This window comes from Corylus avellana, chromosome ca8, assembly GCF_901000735.1.
Source record: "Corylus avellana chromosome ca8, CavTom2PMs-1.0".
In the NCBI taxonomy this organism is placed as follows: domain Eukaryota; kingdom Viridiplantae; phylum Streptophyta; class Magnoliopsida; order Fagales; family Betulaceae; genus Corylus; species Corylus avellana.
Window position 1 is genome coordinate 3845092 of NC_081548.1, and position 22519 is coordinate 3867610.

General features: G+C 35.6%; 3 protein-coding genes across 3 annotated transcripts; 2 read left to right on the plus strand and 1 right to left on the minus strand.

Annotated features, from left to right (window-relative positions):
* The first annotated feature begins 2013 nt into the window (after positions 1-2013).
* On the plus strand, positions 2014-3341 carry LOC132190037 (ethylene-responsive transcription factor SHINE 2-like). The gene is made up of 2 exons (XM_059604915.1): positions 2014-2240; positions 2388-3341. Exons 1-2 carry the CDS (start codon positions 2161-2163, stop codon positions 2950-2952), a joined length of 645 nt encoding a protein of 214 aa, XP_059460898.1. The 5' UTR covers positions 2014-2160; the 3' UTR covers positions 2953-3341.
* Positions 3342-9443: 6102 nt separating this feature from the next.
* On the plus strand, positions 9444-12182 carry LOC132189856 (uncharacterized). Its single transcript, XM_059604672.1, has 5 exons — positions 9444-9552; positions 10093-10206; positions 10621-10700; positions 11405-11529; positions 11783-12182. The coding sequence occupies exons 1-5, from the start codon at positions 9500-9502 to the stop codon at positions 11852-11854; spliced, it is 444 nt and encodes a 147-aa protein (XP_059460655.1). The 5' UTR covers positions 9444-9499; the 3' UTR covers positions 11855-12182.
* A 1269-nt stretch (positions 12183-13451) lies between these two features.
* On the minus strand, positions 13452-22264 carry LOC132189617 (RNA-dependent RNA polymerase 6). Its single transcript, XM_059604365.1, has 3 exons — positions 22110-22264; positions 15237-18038; positions 13452-14572 (listed from the first exon to the last, which is right to left on the minus strand). Exons 2-3 carry the CDS (start codon positions 17952-17954, stop codon positions 13697-13699), a joined length of 3594 nt encoding a protein of 1197 aa, XP_059460348.1. The 5' UTR covers positions 17955-18038; positions 22110-22264; the 3' UTR covers positions 13452-13696.
* Between the last annotated feature and the right edge of the window lie 255 nt (positions 22265-22519).

Consider the following 22519-nt stretch of genomic DNA (forward strand, 5'->3'; position numbering starts at 1 on the left):
TGCTTATTATGTATGGACCGAGACCTTTGAAGAAAACTTCCAAGAATTGAAGAAGGGGTTAATGACTACACTCATTATGACCCTTCCTACGGAAATGGGATGAGATTACCATGGACTTTGCAGTGAGATTACACTAGGCACCAGCCGAAGAGGATGCTATGTGGGTAGTACTTGACCATTCGACAAAGACCTTATGCTTTCAATTCCTTACCTCTCTTAGAGTTTCTTTAGACCGCGCAAATTCTCAAAAACCTTCAAAGCACCGGAGTTCCGGGTTGTAGAGGAGACCAAATAGAAGATTGGCCAAAGTTTTGAAGCTACTGCTGTAAAAAAACAAATGGGTCATTTGTTGGGTACAAATCAGATTTTTATTGCAAAAGTTTTGTAATTCTTGAATTTAGCTAACTCCATAATGATTTTATTTTTGAAGAGTTGTTTAAAAGGTTTTCATTTCTTTACCAATATTGTTGTATATTAATTTATTATTGTTTAACTCCTTTAACATCTATCTCCCCAATAATACTCCTAATTTTTTGTAATTTTAGCTTTTAATCTTATCTAATGAACCGAAATGCTAGCTCCGCTACTTATTGTACCCATCATATAACAAAATCTGCCACCTCTAAAAGTTATATTAATGCATTCCTATCTCTCATTTCTGCCTCTCAATCTTACTTGACAATGGTCCACAAGAAGTAGTTCAATCGGCTAGGAATTACGCTTCATGAATCGAAAGTCACTAGTTCAAATCTCTCCTCTCTCGCTTGTGCTGACATGTCAAAAAATAATAATAATAAATAAATAAATCTTACTTGACTATGGAAAAGACCCACTTCAATTGATTTGCTTTGCATTCTCGCCTTGTTTCTTTTTTTAGGAAAAAAAACAAAAAAGAAGTTCATATTGATTGTGGGCGTCAGCACGGTCTGTTTGGTTTTAGATATTTTTTGAACCTAGCTAACATACTTTGTCGGTTTTGGGCTTGTCTGTCAACATCATTTTGATCATCTATTTTGGACCATTATTCAACTATTTAAGCCTATTATTCATTCAATTAATGATTTGTATATCTTCAAATTTGAGCCCAAACATCCAAACTAGTCTCACTAATATTTCAATTGTTTACTCAAAATAATCTTATATAGCAATCAAGATATAAAAAGAAATTAAGCCCAACATCCCAAATGCATCAGGCTAACAAATCCATAAGAGAGCCCTTCTATCTCGATACGATATAAAACTCTTTTTTACGACATTCAATAACAATTTAATACATCAGGTAAAAACATCAAATAGAATAAATATGAAAACTCGTATATTTAAATCAAATCAATCCCTTAAGTTTTTTCATTAATCTTAACATAACGTCCACCACTTATTACCGTACCCTCATTTACCTTCGAGCCCTCAACACCGAAGTCTCCATAACCAATCAAGATGGTAAATCTGATAGTTTTATCAATAAATATTTTGTCAAGAGAAGTGGAATTATTTGATATAAATGGCTGTTATTTTTTTTATTATTTTAAGTTAAAATGTCTGCTTTCTATTGAAAAGTACAAAACACCACATTTACAATTCAACCCGAAAGAAGTTATACTCATTACTGTATAAAGATCATGAGAAATTATATAGGCAGTAAAGATAAAGGTCTATCAAACTTTGATAAATGAAGTCAATAAATACGTGTCAACATCATCATTTTAAGATGCACTTTGCAAAATATCACTTTGAGAAACATTTTAGCAAGCCTAAACAGATCAAAACTCACTCTTTTTAACAAAAACTGGCTTAATCCATGGAGACTTTTCAATCATTCATATTCAACAAGAAATTGGTTTTTAAAGGCTATTCCTCCAACATGTGGATACAAATTCAGCCAATTTATTGATATTAACTTTTCTTTTCTTTTTTTCTTTTTTTCTTTTTTTGGTATGGATTGGAAGGTTCATTTATTCCAGTTGTTAAGAACCTCTGGTTTATCAGAGTGGTGCAGTTGAAACTTTTATTGCATCAAAGTACTACTTCCTTCAAGTCTTCAACTTTCCGACCAATCCACCGACAACTTGCATACTTGACAACTCATCCCTGATCCCCCATACTTATAATCTCTGCAACTTTCCATCTCTCTCTCTATCTCTCTCTCTTCTCTGCAATAATATGGTACAATCAAAGAAGTTTAGAGGCGTCAGGCAACGCCAGTGGGGCTCCTGGGTGTCAGAAATTCGCCATCCATTGCTGTAAGTTTTTCCACCCACTCGATCATCACGTTATCAATGTGCAGAGATAACAATATTTCATATATATTTACTTGCATTTATCAAACACATTGTGTGTTGTCGAACTCATCCATTTTATTTTTTATTTTTTATTTTTTTATTTTGTAGCAAGAGAAGGGTATGGCTAGGCACATTCGAGACAGCAGAGGCTGCGGCGCGTGCGTACGACCAGGCATCCATATTGATGAATGGCCAAAACGCGAAGACCAACTTCCCGACATCAACCGTTAGCGGCCAGCATGAAGACACGAAGACACGCGACCATCGTCAAGACTCTCCATTGTCTCCCAAGGCTCTGTCGGAGCTTCTCAGCACCAAGCTGCGAAAGTGCTGCAAGGACCAGTACCCGTCGCTCACGTGTTTGAGGCTCGATGCCGACAACTCCCACATCGGAGTTTGGCAGAAGCGCGCCGGAGCGCAATCTGGGTCGAATTGGGTTATGAGGATTGAGCTTGGGAAGAAACAGAGTGCTCAGAATTTGGAGGATGGCGGCTTGTCTTTGTCTTCTTCAGGGTCAAGGGTTGAGATTCATGATGATGGTGGAAATGGGATGGATGAAGAGGACAGCATTGCAATGCAGATGATTGAAGAATTGCTCAACTGGAACTATCCTACTCCTACAAGTAATCTTCAAGAAGGAAAAGGTAATTTTGTTGTTCCTAATTGTCTTTGAGCTCAGCTTTCTCTTGATTGCTGAAGTCTGAGAACTGCAGAAGAACACAAAGTTACAGCTGTGCTGTCACATGGTGAGCAGTGATTCATAATTGCAGGTACCCTTTTTCTTTTTCTTTTCTTTTCTTTTCCAAATTGTTAGCTCTTGTTCCAAGTGAAAGAGAGATGTATCTACCTACTTTGGTTGATGTAGAGTACCCCCCAAAAAAAAAGAGTGTGTTCCTGTCTATTGGAGTTACTGATAACACATGATTTAAATTGGAGCCAGAAAAAAGTACTTGTAATTTCTGTCTCCTTTTCTGTATTTAATCTCCTTCTAAGTTCTTTTTGTGCTTTATTTTGCAACCAAGTTGAATCCAAATGAATAAAAGAAGAAGTAATGTGAACCAAGTCACGTTTTCTCTTTTTTATTTTCCTTGCTAAAATTGTTGTTAAAAGTTTGCTATCCTTTATGTCTGTCTCAAAGCATAAGCATCAAACAACATGTGTGGTTTGATATATGATCTTTTAAGGTTAATAACTAAATCAATATCCAATCATTCTAGAGCTTTTGAAGGAATGGATCATAAGCGCTTAAGAGTTAAGAGCATCTCCATTAAATGCTTTAAAGGGTTAATATGAGCATCTTTGGGTCTCCATCATATGCTTAAAAGCATATTAAGGAAATATAATAATTTACATTTTGTTTTTTTTTTTTGGTTGATTTCTCTCTTGCTTCTCTCCTTTTAGTACAATAAAAAATAATAATTAAAGAAAGTAGAATAAATAATTTGTTGAAGTTTGTATTGAACAGCTACTAGCTAAAACAAAGGGAAAAATATAAAAAAACCCTCCAAACTACCAGCCATTTTCGATTTAGCCCCCTAATGTTTCAAAAGTGATAAAGTAGCCCCCTAAACTAGCAAAATATTGCATTCTGGCCACTCCGTTAGTCAAAACCGTCAGTTTGGACAAAAACTGCAAAACGACGTCGTTTTGTTTTAGGTAAGTTACTACAACGCCCTTTTATGAAAAACAAAAATTTTGGAAAAAATATAAAACAGCCCCCCAAACTACCAGCCGTTTTTATTTTAGCCCCTTCATGTTTAGAAAGTGATAAAGTAGGCCCCAAACAAAACGACGTCGTTTTTCAGTTTATGTCTAAACTGACGGTTTTGACTAACGGAGTGGCCAAAATGCAATAGTTTGGGGGGCTACTTTATCACTTTTGAAACATTAGGGGGCTAAATCGAAAACGACTGGTAGTTTGGGGGGCTTTTTTATATTTTTCCCTAAAACAAAAAAAAATATGTGCTTTGAGTAGCTAAAATAGCCACTACTAACAATTGGTATTGGTAACAAAACAAACACCATATTACTGGTTTGAGTGACGATCTATAAGTCGGATTAAAATATCTTGCTATTAAGTTTGAACACAGTATTTAGTCATTGAATACTAATAAGCGAATAAAACCGCCAAAAAAAAAATAGCTATAAAATGGACCACTATAAACGTTAAATTCGGAAGTATGATAAAATATTGCGATCTAAAAGTTAAAGATTTAACCAAATCCGTACGTAACAGTTTTAGAGCTTTTGAATCCATGGTTAATACAAAGTACAAACCATGATTATCGTTGAGTTTTTTGAACCATGAGGACAAGGTCTCACTTGAATGGGTGGCAAATGATGGGTCGCAAAAAAATTAGTTGTTTCTTTATTTATTTTGTCCTATCTTGTCTTTATTATTTGGCTTAATAAACTTTGTTTTTTCTTTAGCCATAACAATCACACACCTATAAATAGGGGTTAGGTCACATTTTGTATGTTGAAGAATTTAATAATAAAAATTGATGTTTTATGTTTCTTCTAATGGGTTTTCTCCGAAGAATTTAATAATAAAAATTGATGTTTTTCTTCTCCTAAATGGAGGCTCAGGTTTTCTCGGAAGAATTTAATAATAAAAATTGATGTTTTCTTCTCTCTTAAATGGAGACTCGAGTTTTCTCTAACTCTAAATGAACATTAAAGTTTTTTTCTGCCCAAAATAGAGACTTGATATTTATCGGTGTTCATTTGTTTATATGTGCACAGTGCACACAAACATTCATACATACATTTGCATGCATATAGTTCCATATGGCATAAAATGATGAACATTTTAAATGACCACTCTAAAAGAATGGTTTGAGATTAAGTTATGCTTTCTAAGAATCATGAGGGAGCTCGAACAAACATAAATTAACTTATTCTTATTCTTTTTCATTTCAAGATAAAAATATTAACAAACAACTTAAAACGCAAAACACTCAAAATTATATATTCTTATATTTGTATTGTATCAAAACACTTTTCAGACAAAAAGCAAAGCTCCATTCTACTTTTCTATTAAATCATTATTTATCTCAAAAGTTTAAGCTTATAAAAATAAATAAATTTAATCATTTAATCAATATTTTATAGGTCTATCGCTCCCTAGACAATAGGCCACGCGCATGCAAGCAAACGGATAAGCAATTGTACCTTCTTGTTCTGATCTTAACTCCGACAAGATTTATGAGTAGTTAAGCCATCATATCATTTATCCTTTTCGCATGACATAGGTTTGGTTGATCAAGTTATTGGTGATGGAAAAAGAAAAATCTGTGGGTTGAAATGATGCAACTTTTGAAAGAGTTGTGTCTATCAATATCAAAAGAAACCTCCCATAAGAACCTAAAACCCTAATGTAAACTTTCACCTTGTACCTTGTATATTTTTTCGCATAGGAAATTCTATAATTTAAGAGTAACTCATTTGAAGAAGTTGCAGAAGAAATGAATGGGTGTTAACGTAGTGGTGGTTCGTGTTCGTGTGTCAGATTTGAATTGTATTAAGATATGAATATAAGATTATATATAATTATAAATGTCAATTTTAATCTAACCTATTTAATTTCATGTTAAATTTATATTAAATTTATAAATCGTGTAAAAAATTAATAGCAGTTATTTACGAGGCGGTGAGAGATTCCCTTCCCATCAAAGTTGAGTTGATCATGTGAGATGTTGTCATGACAAGAGACTGAAAAGAAGTGTTGGTCGAAGATCATAAAGAGAAAATTGACTTAAGACCCAAGTGGTTGGTTGAGATCATGAATACTCCACGAATCAAGGAGTCATTTCTCTCTTCTTGCTGCTTGCCATATCAATCACAAAGGAAAATTATTCTTATTATTATTATTATTATTAGGAAAATGTTAAGTATTGTCCTAGTACCAAAAAGAAGTGTTGGTCGAAGATCATAAAGACAAAATTGACATAAGACCCAAGTGGCTGGTTGAGATAATGAATTTTTTATTTATAAACAAAAAATTATATATTATAATTATTATATTAAAAAAAAAGTGAACCACGTTGCCAGGGGTCACTTACCGGCGGGTCACAAGTCACCCGGTGGGTGGTTCAATTATCAAGAAATTTCAGGTGTTGAGCCTTTCAACACTTGGATCAGCACTTGGACCTGGCCTGAGCTCATTGTGTTTTCTATTTCTTGATGTGGGACAGTTAGGTTTGCATTTTCTTGATAATTAAATGATCTACCACGCACAAACCCATCGGCATTGCGGCCCAAAAGCTCATAATCAATCTTCTCAAGAACAACTTCATTTCCGCCAAATTTCCATGCGAAGGGGGCATTGTTGTCTACCATGATCTTAAAGTCATCGCCTGTGAGAAAATGCGGGTGTTGTTTCGGGGGTTGTCCCACAACATGAAGTGAAGATCATGGTTTACTGTGGTGTTCCGTAACTCCGGGGCATTGCAGATGACTGTATGGAAATACCCTTCATGTGAAGAAAGAAAGTTGGCATAATACCCGTCTTTTTAAAAAAAAATAATAATAATAATATTACCCGTGGGTCACAATACGGGTGGATTAGATCCACCGGTAAACCCACAGGTCCAGAGTTTTTAAAAAATATATATTTTTAATAAAAAATAAGAGTATTTTAGTAATTTAACACCGGTTCATTAGGATTTCCTCTGAAATCTTAACGGAATGAGCAAAGTGAACGAAACTAAAAATTTGATACATGAAAGTGAGAGTTTTTGAACAATGGGGAGTGCCTGCAAAAAAGCGCAAAAGTGTGAGGGGGGTAAGTGAAGTTTTCTCTTATTATTATTATTATTATTATTAAGAAAATACTAGGTATTCTTCTAGTGTTCTTATGGTGTCCTTTTAACTGTGATGTGACTTTTAAGATCACTAATAGATTAAAAGTCAATAATAATAATCTTAAATTTAATAATAATTTTAAAAGTTACATCACAATTAGGAGAACACCAAAAAAACATTAAAAAAAAACCTAACATTTTCCTTATTATTAGGCTTGATTTTTTGTTAATTCTCATTGGTCCCTTTAGACATGGTTCTGTACGGGAACCCCTTTGTTACTTCTTTTTGCGCCCACTGGGACCCTTAATATTATTGAGGGTACGTGAGCTATCAATTTTGGGGCATTTAATTTAGTTGGTGGTCGTACGATGAATTTTTATTTTTATTTTACATTGATTTTCATGTAACAAACAGGAAATTTAGTTGCAGGGAAGACGCGACTTCTTTTAGATTAGAGAAGCGAAAGGGTAAAACTATGAATGTTTATTTGTGTCGGCTAGTTTTGCTTTTACAATATATAATATTTAAAAGAATTGTAATACTTTGAGATAAAATAATAATCCGTGCACTGAATAAAAGTTTATTTAACGTATTAGACGGGAGGTAAACATCCGGTTTACTACAAAAAAAAATAGATTTAAAAAGATTAGAAGAAATGATATTTTTTATAATACTTAGCATATAGATGGGATATTAGTTTAATCTTGTGGAGATTTTTTTTTGTTTGTATAAGTGTTTAGTTGTTAGTCAACTTAGTACCTGACGGAAATTATTCATGTGAATAGATCATGTCATCTTTTTATCTGGTAGTATATGAGCTTTAGTTTGAGTTAGTCAAAGGTCGCTGTTGGAGTTGTTATATTTAAAAGTTGTCAGAATTATCCTATCTATCTACTTGAAAGATAATAAAAAGATGAGAAAATATCAAGTCACTCCTATATATGAGTTTTAACCTGAATATTTTCAGTTTTATGTATTTTACTTGAATCCTAGATAAATCCTCAAAATGGTTTTTATGTAAAATTCCAACGATAGCATTAATTTATTTAATGCTATTAAGCTGTCCCACTAGGGGCAAGAGTCCTAAATGCACCAAACCCTCAAAATTAAAGCCTCACACCCTTGAGGCCCACTTACATGTTAGGTTTGCTGTCCTTATAATACACAAACTTGGATCAAAAGTAAATATAATCCTATTATGGAAAGTTCTCAAATAATAAAGGAAAAATTTCAAATAAATAAAATCCTAATGCAAGAACATAAATAATAAAAATATAATATATTTGATTGCTGGAATATCTCATTTGCTTAAATAAAATCTTCGTTAAAATTCCCAATAGAGCAATCAAGTATTTTCTTATTGGATTCTTGCATTTAATACGCCAGCTTTTGCGACCTTCATTCGGACGACTCAATTACTCGTCCGGATGAATATGAGAAAAACACGGTAGTTTAATTATCGTTTGGACGAGATAGCAAACGAGCTTAATTCTCGATGCTCCTCTTGGTGTATCCCATAGCTGCTTGTTCGAACGCCATAGATTGAGACTTGTTTTTTATTGCTTGTATCTGCTCCCATTCCTATGCGCATTGGCCTACGTCATCATGCAACACATCCAATACAACCCAAGGGATCATGAACCCTCTCGACATGAAAGATGGACAAACCTAGTTCGACCAGAAGAAGAAGTGACCGAAAGTGATCAAGAAAGCCTAACAAGGCGTCATCACTAAACTCCCAAGACCCAAGCTCGCACTCTATGAGCAACCATGGAAAAGGGAAGAGCATAAATGCTTGCATCGAGGAACTATAGGTCAAATATGAGGAAATAACTCGGAAGATGAAGGGGAAAGAGTCTCCCATTAAAAACTTGCTACAAATCACCAATTTTCCTTTTACCAACGAAGTATGACTGACACCAGTGATGGTTGCACCACCCCCAAGTTCTGTTATGGGTGGATGAAATTCATTTAGTTTTATTTTTTATTTATTTATTTAGGTTTTAAAAAAATAAAAATAATGTGGGCTTATTTTGAAAAATATAATCTAATCATTTAGGATAGTTATTCCTCTCATTTTTAAGTGGAACATATATTCATCTTTGTAGAGGAATAGTATGATAATAGCTATTATTAAAAATAAAGTGCAATAAAAAATAATAATAAAAAAAAAATAAAAAACTATTTCATAAAAATAATCGTGGCCTATTGAACTAAACATGCCCAAAAATACTTTTAAGTTTCATCTAATTATAGAGAGTATCGGATTCTGAGCCAAAGAAATCTTTGATGGGTGTAGGGCTATTCTACTCCACAACTGGAATACAGTTCTCTCGGTAGCCAAACTGACTCGCAAACGCTTCAGCTTTGGATCGGGATCGGCTCAGACTCTGATTGAAGAAGTAAAAACAGAAATGTTGCTCGCTTTGCTCATCTCCAACTCCGTGGGCAACATTCTCGTCGAACGGTACTGTCTTTAGCTCAACCCATTTCTTTTCTGTTAATTCTGAACTGGGTCTCATATTTGGATTATCGTATTATTTGAAGTGCGCTTAAATTCGATCCATGTGTGTGCCCCTCTTTTTGTTCTTTGCGTAATTTCGTAGAACACTTTGATTTGTTAAAAATTACTTCTTCTTTTTTTGCATAGAACTTGTTAGTGTTAATTCAAATTCATTTGAGATTGTTGGGAGGAAGGTTCCTTCGGAAGGGAATTATTGGCTAATAATGTGAAGGGCTTAATTTGGGGAAGATCACTCTTTTTTTTTTTTTTTTTGTTCTTTCATTTATTTAGGAATCGGATGATGCGAAAGGCTTAATTGGTCGAATGAATCGATGTAACCACGCTTTTACTCTTTTGGGTATCTTTTTTTTGACAAGTTTCTGTGAAGGAATGCAATTTATAAGAACAAAAAATCTTAAATTGTGTGCGTGTATTAGCTATTAATTATGAGTTTTCCTGATTGTTATCATTATCAATTGGGGATCTTATAATCATTGGTCGCAGATATCATGGAGTTCCAGCGGAGGAACGATTGCATTGGAGATCTTTTTTAGTTAAACTGGGAGCAGATAATCTCAAAGGTGCAAAAAATGAAGAGCTCCTTGTGGCTTCACACAAGTATGTAAATTTCTCTCCGAGCGTTTAATCAACCAGGAGATGTAGTAAAGTCAAAGAGGCTTTTTTTTTTTTTCGATTTTTTCTTTTGGGATAACAAGAATGGTTATGGCCTGATGATTTTTTCCGTGAAACATAGATTGCTCTAGAAGAGTTGGGTCTATATGCAGAGGATGTTTTATGTACATATCATTACTCATTTAGCGTTTCATTTGTATTTCGGTCTACTATCGTTCTCTTAGTAAAATGGGATTGACTATGAATGTCTTGGTAAGGGATGATTTATTTCGCATAATAACTTATATATTTTATGTTCTTTTCTTTCATTTTTGAGCCAAGTGTCGGTGATAGAAATGTAGAATACCCATCACTAAGTTCATATATCCTTATGTATGACATTTGTAATTCTTTTGTCAGGTCTGTTTATATTGTTTATACGGTGCTTGGAGATGTCTCAGTTTATGTGGTTGGCAAGGATGAGTATGATGAACTTGCATGTAAGTGCATGGGTCCTTTTTTCTCACCAGTATTTAATAAGTCTAAGGATGGACAGAAGCTGTAGTCCATGCTGGTTTATGAACAGCTAAGCAGCTTAGGGTGGGAGATGAGAGCTATCCTAGAAAAGATTTACACGGCCACTTCTTGGATATGGGAATCCTGCAGAAATGTTTCATTTTCTTATTGTTTTCCATGGCAATTGAAGGCCCAAAATCATTCATTTAAAACCAAGGCGTTAGCAAAGAAAATGAGGAGGCTATGCCTGCATTTTGGTTAATGTCGTCTGATAGATTTTCTTCTAGTCTTGAATGATCCTGAAAGATAGATTTACTGAAAATGCTGTGATAAGATAAAAGGGTACATGATCCTCTCCAATTCAAATGAACTGGAGAATATCCAGTTAGTTATAGTAGATGGGTATTTTTGTCTTTTCATTTTTTTAGGGGACAAAAATACTCATTTACTATAACTAACTGAATATTTTCCAGTTTAAATAAATTAGAGAGGATCCTAATTCAGATAAAAGCAGACTCGTCTTTAAATGTGATACACATAGGTACATTAAATTCAGACCGGATATCTCTGAGTAAAATACTTTCCCATTTAAAGCCTCTTCTTTGCTATCTCCACATGGCTTATGTTGAATTTTTGTTTTTGTTTCTTACATATTGGACCCCCTAATCATTTCTTGGTTGCTCTGTAGTGGCTGAAGTGATCTTTGTTATAACCTCAACAATCAAGGATGTATGTGGAAAACTTCCAAGTGAACGCTTGTTTCTTGACAAATATGGAAAGATATGCCAGTGTCTTGATGAAATAGTTTGGACGGTATGATTTATTTCCCCCCTCCCCCCTTCCCTTTTTTGCATGCTCTTTTTCTGCGTATTGCATTAGCGTCCAACAGTAAAAGGAAAATGGTCTTTTGTTTAACCATATATAGCTTTCCCCGGTATCCTTTTTAATTTCTTCCTTCAATGCTCTTGCATAAACAAGGTGATTATGGATTTCAAGGCAGCAGGCTTATGGAAACATGTTTGTCTTGAAAATTCTAATGCTTTGTTATTATACTTGTATTTTGAAGGGGATCCTGGAGAACACAGACAAAGATCGAATCAAAAGGCTGATTAGGTTAAAGCCTCCGGCTGAGTTTTGAACACTGAAAGGGGGTGCTTCTTACTTCTTTCCATCTCACTTGTGCGGATGACAGTGAACCACCCATGCCTGCTTTAGTCACGGTGGCGCCACTGCTTCCTGAGTGAATATTTTTCTGAAAGAGAAGTGGTTCACAAATATAATTCTACTATTTCAAGCTTGAATGTTTAATTGCTATGCACGGAGGTGGGGGTGTATTGTGTTAATCCCTCTCTGGTTTTGCGGATAATTGCAATATGGTTCAGGTGATGGATTCCATTTATCACTGGATAATTTGTGTCGCCAATTTGTTTAAGGCATATTCGCATTTGTTTGAACTTCTTTTGATCTTTGGACTGGCAATGCACACTGACAATTAGTATCAGCAATTTTTGACACAACTTGCAAACCTTCAATGTGAAAATGAGTTAGGGTTAAGGAGTTTTAACTCATTTAATTAAATAAGTCAGATTAGAATTGACCTATATAGCTTTACATACATCCCCAATATAACTTGAACATGACACAACATTTGTTGACAATTTTTTACATAACCCACGAACTTGACATGAACTCAACACAAAATTAACAAGTTAAGATTGTGACAGAAATTAGCTACAAACTGGTTTTTATGAATTAGTTATAAATCAGTCTAATAAAGTGACGTGTCATTTAATATGTGAGAAACACATTTTTTTAATAGTATGCATTTCTCACTTTTTTTTTTAATAGCATTAATAAGAAAATATGTGATTTTCACATGCTTTAAGAACACATTTCACTTCATTAGATTGGTTTGTAGCTAATTCATCCAAATTAGTTTGTAGCTAATTTCTGTATGTTAAGATTTAGAGATGTAACTCATTTAATTAAATGAGTCAGGTTTGTATTATTAACATCTGGTTTTATACCATACTTCAACACGACTCGAATTCAACATGTGAAACACAAATTTCACCCGTATTGAAACAATAGGTTCTTACATGTATTTTTCTTTCACCTATAGTGGTCAATTTCTAGGTCCGTCCTGCATACAAGCTGATGAAATGCTTTAAAACAAGCAACCAGATGTTAACCAAACGCAGTTGTATACAGGTCAGGGATCAAGTAATCATGAAAGTGCCCAATGGACAACCACTCTGAAGGACATTAAAGCTTTGAAACAAAGGCAAAATAAGACCAAGATTTCTATCTGATTCTGTGTCTCCTACTGCTTTCATTATGAGGAAACTCTCCACATTTACTAAAATGTATCTTTGAAGTTCATATGCACCAATACAGGATCAGTCCAAGCCAATATGCATGCTGTTAAAGAGGTCAGAGAAGGCAGGAAGCAAATTCCTTGTCTTTTCCTTTTCCTTTTTATTGAGCAAAACTCTCCAACTAAATATGTAGTAAAATGGTTTGACTTTGACGAGAGAACTCCCATCATTTTGTGTTTCAAATATAACCTAATGGAGTCCAAGTTCTATGAGCAGCAATGCAATAACTTTCTCCATAGATGTTTAACCTGTCTGGGAAAACCTAATTTAGGCATTCAACCTGTATGCATCTACATGGTCGTACGCTATACAAATATAAAAGAAAACAGGCTAAAGGATAAGTAGATGTGATTACAATGCTAGAAAATTCAATTCCGATTAAAGCACAAAACACTTCAACAATTTGATTACAAAGCAAGCAACTTCTTGTAGTCTCATTAGGTAAAGTTCAAAAGGAAATATCACTAGGGCCAAAAAAAGAAGAGGGGAATACCTTATATAACATGGATATACAACTTATCTTTAAGAATGGCAGAGTGGCTTTGCAGCCAAAAAGTTTAGAGCAGCAACAAAAGATAGCTCCATACAGCTTCAAGTGCCAATCATATTCGATCAACAAGGAACCTGGCCAGAGAGTTAATTGGCTTGGCAGAGTCGACATTTCCCATTCCACGTCTCCTAATCTTGATCCGAGCAAGGTAATCAGCTACAATCCAGGGAAAGCTCAACATCACTACATTCTCTGGACCGTCAGGCTCTCGCGACTCCAGCGATTTCTTCACCCACTGTGGATCATAAGTGACCTGGTACCATGCTGATGCCTTCTGCTCATACAACATGTTCTTCTCATCATCAGTGAGTCGCTCAAAATCTGTGTCCATCTTATCAAACAGTTGCCTGAATTCTTTCTTCAGAGCACTGTAAGAATGCTTGAGCTTCTCCTTGAGCTCCCCTTGCTTCCTGCTGTTGTACTTTGGCATGGACCAGATGTGCCCAGTTACAATCTCTTCTTCCCTCCTCACTTTATACTGTCCTAGTAGACCATTCAGCTGCCCATCATAAGAGCACTTTTGATCCCACGCCTCCATAATGAAATCAGTAGATCCTTGAACCACAAGATCTGTATCATAAGGTACATTAGCAGGAACAAAATTTAGCTCTGCAGATGTAGCAACATCTTGATCATAAGCATCCATCATCTGGCGATATAGTCTTCCCAAAATTTTAGTCGACTTGTAAGATTGGTAATCCTCTTTCCCCATAAAATCAGGGTACAATTTCGGTTTCAGATGTGAAGGCATGACGACAAACTGCCCAGTCTTGGGAAAATCAACAGCTGTAGCTGCTAACTCCGCAAGTTTGATACAGTTCTCATCCAAAGCCCCATGGTCACTGCGGTCAGCATGAACCACATGAGCACTGCAGATTACCCCCAGGTTCTCATTCACCATGTTTCTCGCAAAAAATTCTATTATATCCTATGGAATAAACACAAAATATGAATGTGAGAGAATTTCACCGTCACAAACCTGGAATTTGAATAAAGTGTAAAGCCAACAAGAGAAACATACATGTGCACAGTTTTGTCAAAAGTGTATCTATCTTAACTAATCCCCTAGATAGATTGGTTATCATTTTACCCCATTTCATCACAATAACGTGGAAGTGTCTTGAAATCGAACCAACAATATTAAGGAAGTCCACTATGCCATTCTAATTGTCTTAGATGTGCCATTGACTAACATTATAACGCCATTCATCCTACAAAACTCCGTTATAATGCCATTCAAATTCTCTTAGTTGTGAAAAGAAAGTTATGTTATTTTGAGTCAGCATGGACACTAGCACTTGCATAGTCCTACTCTAGAAGGAAATTTACTATTTTTTCCCATAATATATAGAAGGAAAATGACTTGGAGATATAGGAATCTTATCAACAATATCAAAATGCAGTATTATCTTAATAATCTAGGTCGATGAAGCATAACAAGAAAATAACAAGGATCTTCGTCTAAAGGAATAAGTATGACATCATATCCAAAAAAGAAAGAAAATCTAGCATTGGTAAAACTATGTCATGTTCAAGAAAACAAACATTCATAGAACTTTAGAAATTACAGTCAAACAGGGGGGATCAAGTACCTTAGAAGTGACAGTGCGTGTCAAAAGTTTGGCTTCTGCAGGAGCATACTCCATGGGCGGCCAGCTCTTCTTACTAGGGGGAATGAGATTTTCATCCCATGTTACAAAGTAGAGGTCCCCATCAAGATCACTTCCAGATGCTTCATCTGTGTGGGGCCTATCACCCTTTTGAGGGAAAACAAGGCAATCATATAAATGGTGTAAACCAGGGGCATCAACTGCTTCAAGAATCCTTATATCTCCTGGGTGAAGACAAGGATTTTTTGCTATCACTACGTGCCCTTTAATTACTTGAAGATTTTTCCCCCTCTCAGTAAACCTGGAACCATGCTTTGAGAAACAGTTCTCCAATGATGGGGAAGACACTTGGATATAGCACTGGCCTTGTTCAAGTACCCCTAGCTCGTCTAAGCAGCCCATTAACCACCTTCCTGAAGGAACAAAAATCCTAGTCTTCTCCCTAAGGCCCCAATGTTGTCCAGCTCGTATACAGGTTAGCATGCCTCGTAAATGAGGTTCACTTTGAGGCTCAAATCCTGCACTCAACATTATTGCTGCCACATTTCCTTGCTCAGCACAGGATGCCATCAGAACATCAAATGCCACATCCTTGTCCACGAGCATTTGGTTTAGTCTGGAAAGCATAGAGTCCTGCATTTGCCAGAATATTTCATCTCGAACATTCAAACATGAAAGCAATGTCACAATCTGCCTGTTTAGGAAACCAGGCTGAAACCTTGTCCAAGAACAGATTTCCAGAGTAGTATGTTTTGACTGGAACTTGTCCATACTAGGCCTCAAAGACAGTCGGATCCCATCGCCTTTTGCTGGCCAACAGGCCACAACACCCTTAAAACCAGCATACCTTATCTGATAAGCACATGGCGGGTTTGTGTCCAATTTCAGCTTCTCTGCAACTTCCATCGCAAGATCAGGAGTAAGCATACCAATCCCATCAGAGAACTTGTACGGTCCCTTCTCTATCTCTGGAAGCTGAGGATTAACTTCTGTTGATGGAACTTCCACTGTAGCATATGTAGAGGAGAAGCAAAGACCCATTCTAGCAGCACACTTAGCAACGTTCTTTTGGGAAAACTTCCCCATAAAATCTCTGATGTCAGCAACAGTTGTGTTCCTGTCTTCGGCAAAAAACCAGGCAGAACGGTCCCTAAATTGATTGGATGAGAAGGCTAAAAAATAATACTTCCGACCACATAAATGAAACCCTTCAAACAGGATGGTTCTTACCCTTTGGTATACTTTTGTTCTCTGAGAGTAAGAATTTGACGTTATTTCCTTTACAATAGGAGCAACAAAATATGTAAGAACATTGAAATTGATTGTCTGCATACCTTCATCCATAAATGTAACCCTCAAAAACCGATCAGCAACATCTTTATATTTCCTGAGAACCCTATTAGAAAGCTCAACTTCTGGTGGAAGACAATATGCTTTTGTTGGTGTTATGACCAACCTCCTAACTGCAACAATATCATCCAACTGTTTAGGTCTCTTGAAAAGCTTAGGACTCTTCAACAACCAATCCTGGACAACTTTCAACCTTTTATAGGCATCAAACACTGGGCGTCTGTAAGAACATATGTGCTTAAGTGCAGCCACGTTAACCTCATTAGGGTGGCTTCTCAGTAAATTGAAGAAATTGTCTGACAACTGGTGCTGATTGAAAATGCCTTTATGCAAGACAGCATTTACCAAGAACATTATCTCAAAAGTTATTTCTTCTTTGTAATGAATACAGAAGAAATGATCTGACATGAGCAGCCCAAAATCAGGTTCATTCTGGATCCTAAGCGGGCATCTAAGGCAACTCTCCTGCACTCTTCGTTCCTTAAGATAATCCATGGCCCTTTTCAACTTACCACCATGGCGGGGTGGGATTGAAACCCTATAAGAATTACACCGACTAAGGGCACCACTACGCGTAAAATCGGTGGTTCGGATCCAAGGATCATCATCATCCAACAAATGAAATGGAACAGATTCTTCAATGTCATCATCAGCTGTTCTATACCAGACCAAGGGTGACGAAGTCAACTGCAAAAGGATTACTAGATACGATGTATCAGTATACCGTTTGATCTCAGTGATGTCTCTCACCAAGAACTCCATCTTAAAATCACACTTTATAACTACGTGCTTGTTTGTGCTTTTAAAAGAGAAAGCAGTATCTCTTGTGAAACAAAACTTACATGTCCCATCAAAAGGATCCACCAGAAAGTCAACCCCATAAGGAGGTCCTCTCCAAGCAACAAAAAAATCATCTCGGCTGACCAAGGTTCCAATCTCGACAAGCACATCAGATAACTTATAAGGAGTTGTAGTCCTCCTCCTCTGATTCAAGCGGTACGGATTTTGAGGACCTAAACTAATCTTCAATGGTTTCTCCTCCATAAAAAGATCACAACGCCCCACAGCATCCACAGCCCAAGTTGCTGATTCAGGTGAGGCAAAATGCACAAATGCATGGGGCTTGACCTTTTCGTAATCATCTGATCTCTCAATGCCTTTAGTGTCAATAAACTCAAAATTTGGATAGGACTCTGGAGGGGTCCAAGAAGTTTTCAGTCTGCACCTATAAACTGCTCCAACTTCATCTTCTAAGTATTGCATAAGATCGTTCGCTGTGACATGACTGTCAAACCCACCAAAACTGACTTGACTTACTACCATCTCCCTTTCACTTCTTTCCAGCTCCATTTATTTTCCTTATAATTCTGCAGGTTCAAATCCCACAATTATAGATCGGATCACTCCTTTCAAAGATACATCTCCTAAGTCGACCTGATACAAAAACCCAAAAAGTACATAAGAAACCTTAAATAAAATGGTTGAATATTTATCTTACAACTCAACCCCAAACTAATCCGTTCATGTTACCAAATAAAAGCAATAAAAGCAAAACCATTCTTTTGGTAGCTGAGGATGATGACAACAAAAAGAACTCATTATTGTGATGTATGCTGTTTTGGTTGACAAAAAGATGAACTTGCATCGAGTAAGTCCAATGGTTAACAGACTTCTTTAGTTTAAATTCTTGATTTGCTGATACCAAACAAATTTAAAACATCAAGTTCTTTCTTAAATAATCTACTCACAGACACCAAACAAATTGTACTTTGGAAACAATGCAAGAAAAGACATTTAACAGAAAACACATAAGAGATTTCTGACACCAGGAAAAAGAGAAATTAAGAAACATTGTAACCAATAGCAGTCCACAAGCAAGCAACACTTAAATTTTTGGCATTGAAAGTTCCAGATCTATCTCATTACCTCCAATGTAATGGACTTATATGATATAGAAAGTCACTGAAAACTAAGGTGATGTTTGTCAAACACTAAGGCATTGTTCACACTTTTTGTTAAAAAAGAAAAGAATAAGGATAATATAGGTGCACAGCTGAACAAGAAGTTGAACAAGCAGTCAACCTCGGCCACTCCATTGGTGGGGGTGGAGGGTTATTCCGAGGTGGTGCTTAATGCGATGGAAGCCGCTCCCTCTATGGGGCTGACTTTTGGGGGTGACAAGAAAAGACTTAAGGATCTTTTTTCGGTAATTGAAGTGGATCGGCATCATGAAGAAGGGGTTTCTGCTTCAAATATTAAGGGGATGAGGGAGCTCAAAAATTTCGAATGCTCCATTAATTTTGAAGCTAGAGGTAGTGGCTCTAGTCAAGGTAAAGCCAGGATTGCTTTGCGGGTTTAGGACTGCTTTGTGGGTTTAGGGCTTATTTGGGGTTTTAGGGGTCTGTTTTGCGGGCTTCGGGCTTCTTTGGGTGTTAGGGTTCTCTTATGAGGGTCTTTTGTGGGTTAGCTTTGGTTTTCCTGTGTACTTAGGGGCGCCTTACGCTTTTTGATATATACAACATTACCTATAAAAAAAAATAAAAAAATAAAAAAAGAATAATGATTGATATAGAAAAGTGAAAAAGTGAAAAAATTTTGTTTTGTAGTGGTTTTTTTATTTGAATAGTAGTAAAAAGTAGATGATATGATATAAAAAATGAGAATGTTTTGATGTTGATTTTTTTGGAAAATGGAGTGAATAGTGTTTAGGGAGGGGTGGTGTTTAACAAACACCACCAAAGTGAAATCTCCTTTTAAACAAAATAAATTAAAAGTACAAAATTCCATTACTGGTTGTTTAGTTGTGAAGTCCAACAAAAGCATTGGAAGGGTAGAATTTGTATTTTTCTCTTTATCATTTTTGAAAGAAAAAAAAAAAAAAAAAATCCTTTTCCATAACTGAATAACACAATTTTCATTTATGCGGAGGCTAAAGAGAAGGTAAATAAAATATTACAAGAAGAAAAACATAAAAAAGTTCATATATCAGAATTTCAATTTGGTTAGAAATCCCACTACATAGGCAATATAAACATGTAAAAGAGATTGCTTCTAATCACCCTAATTACTGGCCTATTTTCTCTTGTTCAAAGCAAAAAACGAACCAAAACAAAACAAATGAAATAGTAGCCTAAAGATACAAAAAGTAAGGTTCACAAATTGACCTTGGAATTGAGCAGTAGTATTGAAATTGAAGACATAATTCCAATTCCATCCTTTGAGAGCATCGCTGGAATCAGAATCATGATTCTCACCGTAATTCTACTGAATTGGGAAAGGCTTTCAAATTAAGCATCTTAATTTGTTGGGTGGTGGATCTGGAATTGCAATTAAAAAGGTTCAATTTAGAAGATGATCCCATACACCATTAAAAAACACTCATCTGTTCTACCTGCAGCTCACTTTTTTTATTTTTTATTTTTTATTTTGCACTAGGTATTTGGAGCTTCACTCCAACTAATCCCAGGGATGCACAGGCCTTGGCAAGGAGTTTCCCGCAAGTGCACCTTGGTTAATTCAAGGGGTGAACCCCCAGTCCGATGGCCCCAAAAAGCAGTTTGCACTCAATGGGTTTCGAACCTAATATCTTGAGGAGCACTCAAAGTCCCTGGTTGTCCAACCACCGAGCCAACCCCTTGGAGTTCTGCAGCTCACTTCTCTCCTTTTTACAACTCTCTCTCTCTCTCTCCATATTACTTCAAAATTGTGGGTCAAACTCATTCAATTCATTTCATCTTGAGTTTAACATTGTAGTCATATATGCTAATTATGTGTACAAACTAATGCTAATGTTAATTATTTCTCTTTCTCCAAAATAAGAATTCATCTTTGTTTTCAAATTTTGATAACTTGCATGAAAGATGGTTATATAAGGGTTTGGTTGAAAGGCTATTGAGGAGTCTTCCAGTTTGTTAATTATTTCTCTTTCTCCAAAATAAGAATTCATCTTTGTTTTCAAATTTTGATAACTTGCATGAAAGATGGTTATATAAGGGTTTGGTTGAAAGGCTATTGAGGAGTGTTCCAGTTTGGTTGGGTCTGGTGAATCCTATGGTTTTGTCACTCTTCCCCGGTGTCAAAGAGCACTAATTTATATATCTAATGCTGGAAAAGAAGGAAAAGGGAAGAAAAACAATCAGAACTTAGAGAGCAGCAATAATAGTAAAAGACAAGCTAATACTTTTTGAAATACCATTAAATGATGGAGAAAACATGGTCATAGAAACATAATGGGTTGAGTGGCTTCAATTGTGTAGTTCGTTTGTATGTCATCCAAATAACAAAACCATGATTTCCACTTGATTCCAATTTTGATGTATTTGCTTAAGAGGAATGCTAGGCTTACAACATATTTTACAAAAAAAAAAAACTCTCATATAAAGTGTTGTGGCACAACATGATTGAGAAGGAGATGAATCCAAATCTTGAGAAATTCAATCATGCTATGACACATCACTTTGTAAGAGTTATTTTATTTTATTTTTTTGTAGAATATTTTGTAAGCCTAGCATTTCTCATTGCTTAATTGCAACCATAAATCTTAATTCCTATTCCCATAACCAATTAGAATGAAACAATGACCCTAATCCTACTGAACCACTATACACCAATATAACTCAATTTGATCTCTAAGCAACAATACAAGCACATTAAATTCTCTTTAGTTTCCTTTTCTTTTTCTCAATTTATGCAGAAAACAAAATCTAGACAAGAACGAATCATAAAATTGATCTCTTTACTAGCTGAGAAAATACATGAAGATAAAAGAAAGTAATGCGTTGAATCAACAATACCTCTCCTTTGAGCCCAGCAAACATTCACATTAATGCACAACTTAATTTTAATTTTTTTTGTTATTCTCCTTGCACATTGTCCACAACCAAATAAAGAAATCAGATAAATCATGAACAAAATTTTTAAAAGTTTATCATAAAACCTTAATCAATGTAAAAATGATTAAAAGATTGCCAACAAAAAAAATTTGAAATCCTTGCATAATAGCAATCCTATCAATCATGCCATGTGCACGAATTTTCATTTTCCACTTTTTCTTTAAAACTCTTTCTCGGCAACCAAACAGAGTCTTTATAAAACCCTTTATCTATCTTCCCCAATTTTACAGGCAGTATCGAAGGGGATCGTTCCCTTCTCCTTATGAAATCTTTCAGAATATCTCCTACATATAGTACCATATGAGTGACCATTGGGATGATCGTCCCCGTTTCAAGTAGAACCGATTTCCCTTCGCAGCCTCCGTGTACGCCTCTTCAACCAAAAAACAACAAAACCCAAACACAAATCCCATTGTCCATTTCTTTAACCCACATTTTCCCAGCAGGATCCAAACAGTCTCAAACAAATACCCATAAATCAATGACAATAAAGATTCCAAATTTTCCACAGCAAAAGCAAAACATTTAATAAACAAATATTCCCAATTAATGCAACAACAACAAAAAATCACAGAATTAGGAAATTGGGAAAATTGAGAAAAACCCAACTGACCTTTCAAGCAATTGCTCATGAAAACATCGAAACCGTCCTGAAAATCTTAGAGAGAGAGAGAGAGAGCGAGGAGGTGCGAGTGTGAGTTTGTTAGAGACCGATGAGAGACATAAAACAAGTACGTGACTTGTCTTTTTGGGTTAACTTCTTCAACAAGTTCTTAAAGTATTCCCAGCAGACTCCTTCCCTTATAGAAAGTCTGTCCCTATTGTATAGAGAATGTCCAAAAAAATCACAAAAAATGTCACACAGCAGATTTTCTAAATGAGCCTCAACCATGAGAATCGCTACAGTAAAACCCAAAGTATAGGGTTCTACTATTGTGATCCTTGTGATTATTAAATTCAAAAAAAAAAAAAATTTCTCTCTTCTTTACACTCTTCTCTCCTCTCATATATATAATATAATTA

Coding starts and splice junctions, on each gene's coding strand:
- LOC132190037 (XM_059604915.1), top strand. CDS start 2,161: ATGGTACAATCAAAGAAGTTTAGAGGCGTCAGGCAACGCCAGTGGGGC. Junction 2,241..2,387: donor GAAATTCGCCATCCATTGCT/GTAAGTTTTTCC, acceptor TTTATTTTGTAG/CAAGAGAAGGGTATGGCTAG.
- LOC132189856 (XM_059604672.1), top strand. CDS start 9,500: ATGTTGCTCGCTTTGCTCATCTCCAACTCCGTGGGCAACATTCTCGTC. Junction 10,207..10,620: donor CTCCTTGTGGCTTCACACAA/GTATGTAAATTT, acceptor TTCTTTTGTCAG/GTCTGTTTATATTGTTTATA. Junction 11,530..11,782: donor TTGATGAAATAGTTTGGACG/GTATGATTTATT, acceptor TGTATTTTGAAG/GGGATCCTGGAGAACACAGA.
- LOC132189617 (XM_059604365.1), bottom strand. CDS start 17,954: ATGGAGCTGGAAAGAAGTGAAAGGGAGATGGTAGTAAGTCAAGTCAGT. Junction 14,573..15,236: donor CACGCACTGTCACTTCTAAG/GTACTTGATCCC, acceptor TTTATTCCATAG/GATATAATAGAATTTTTTGC.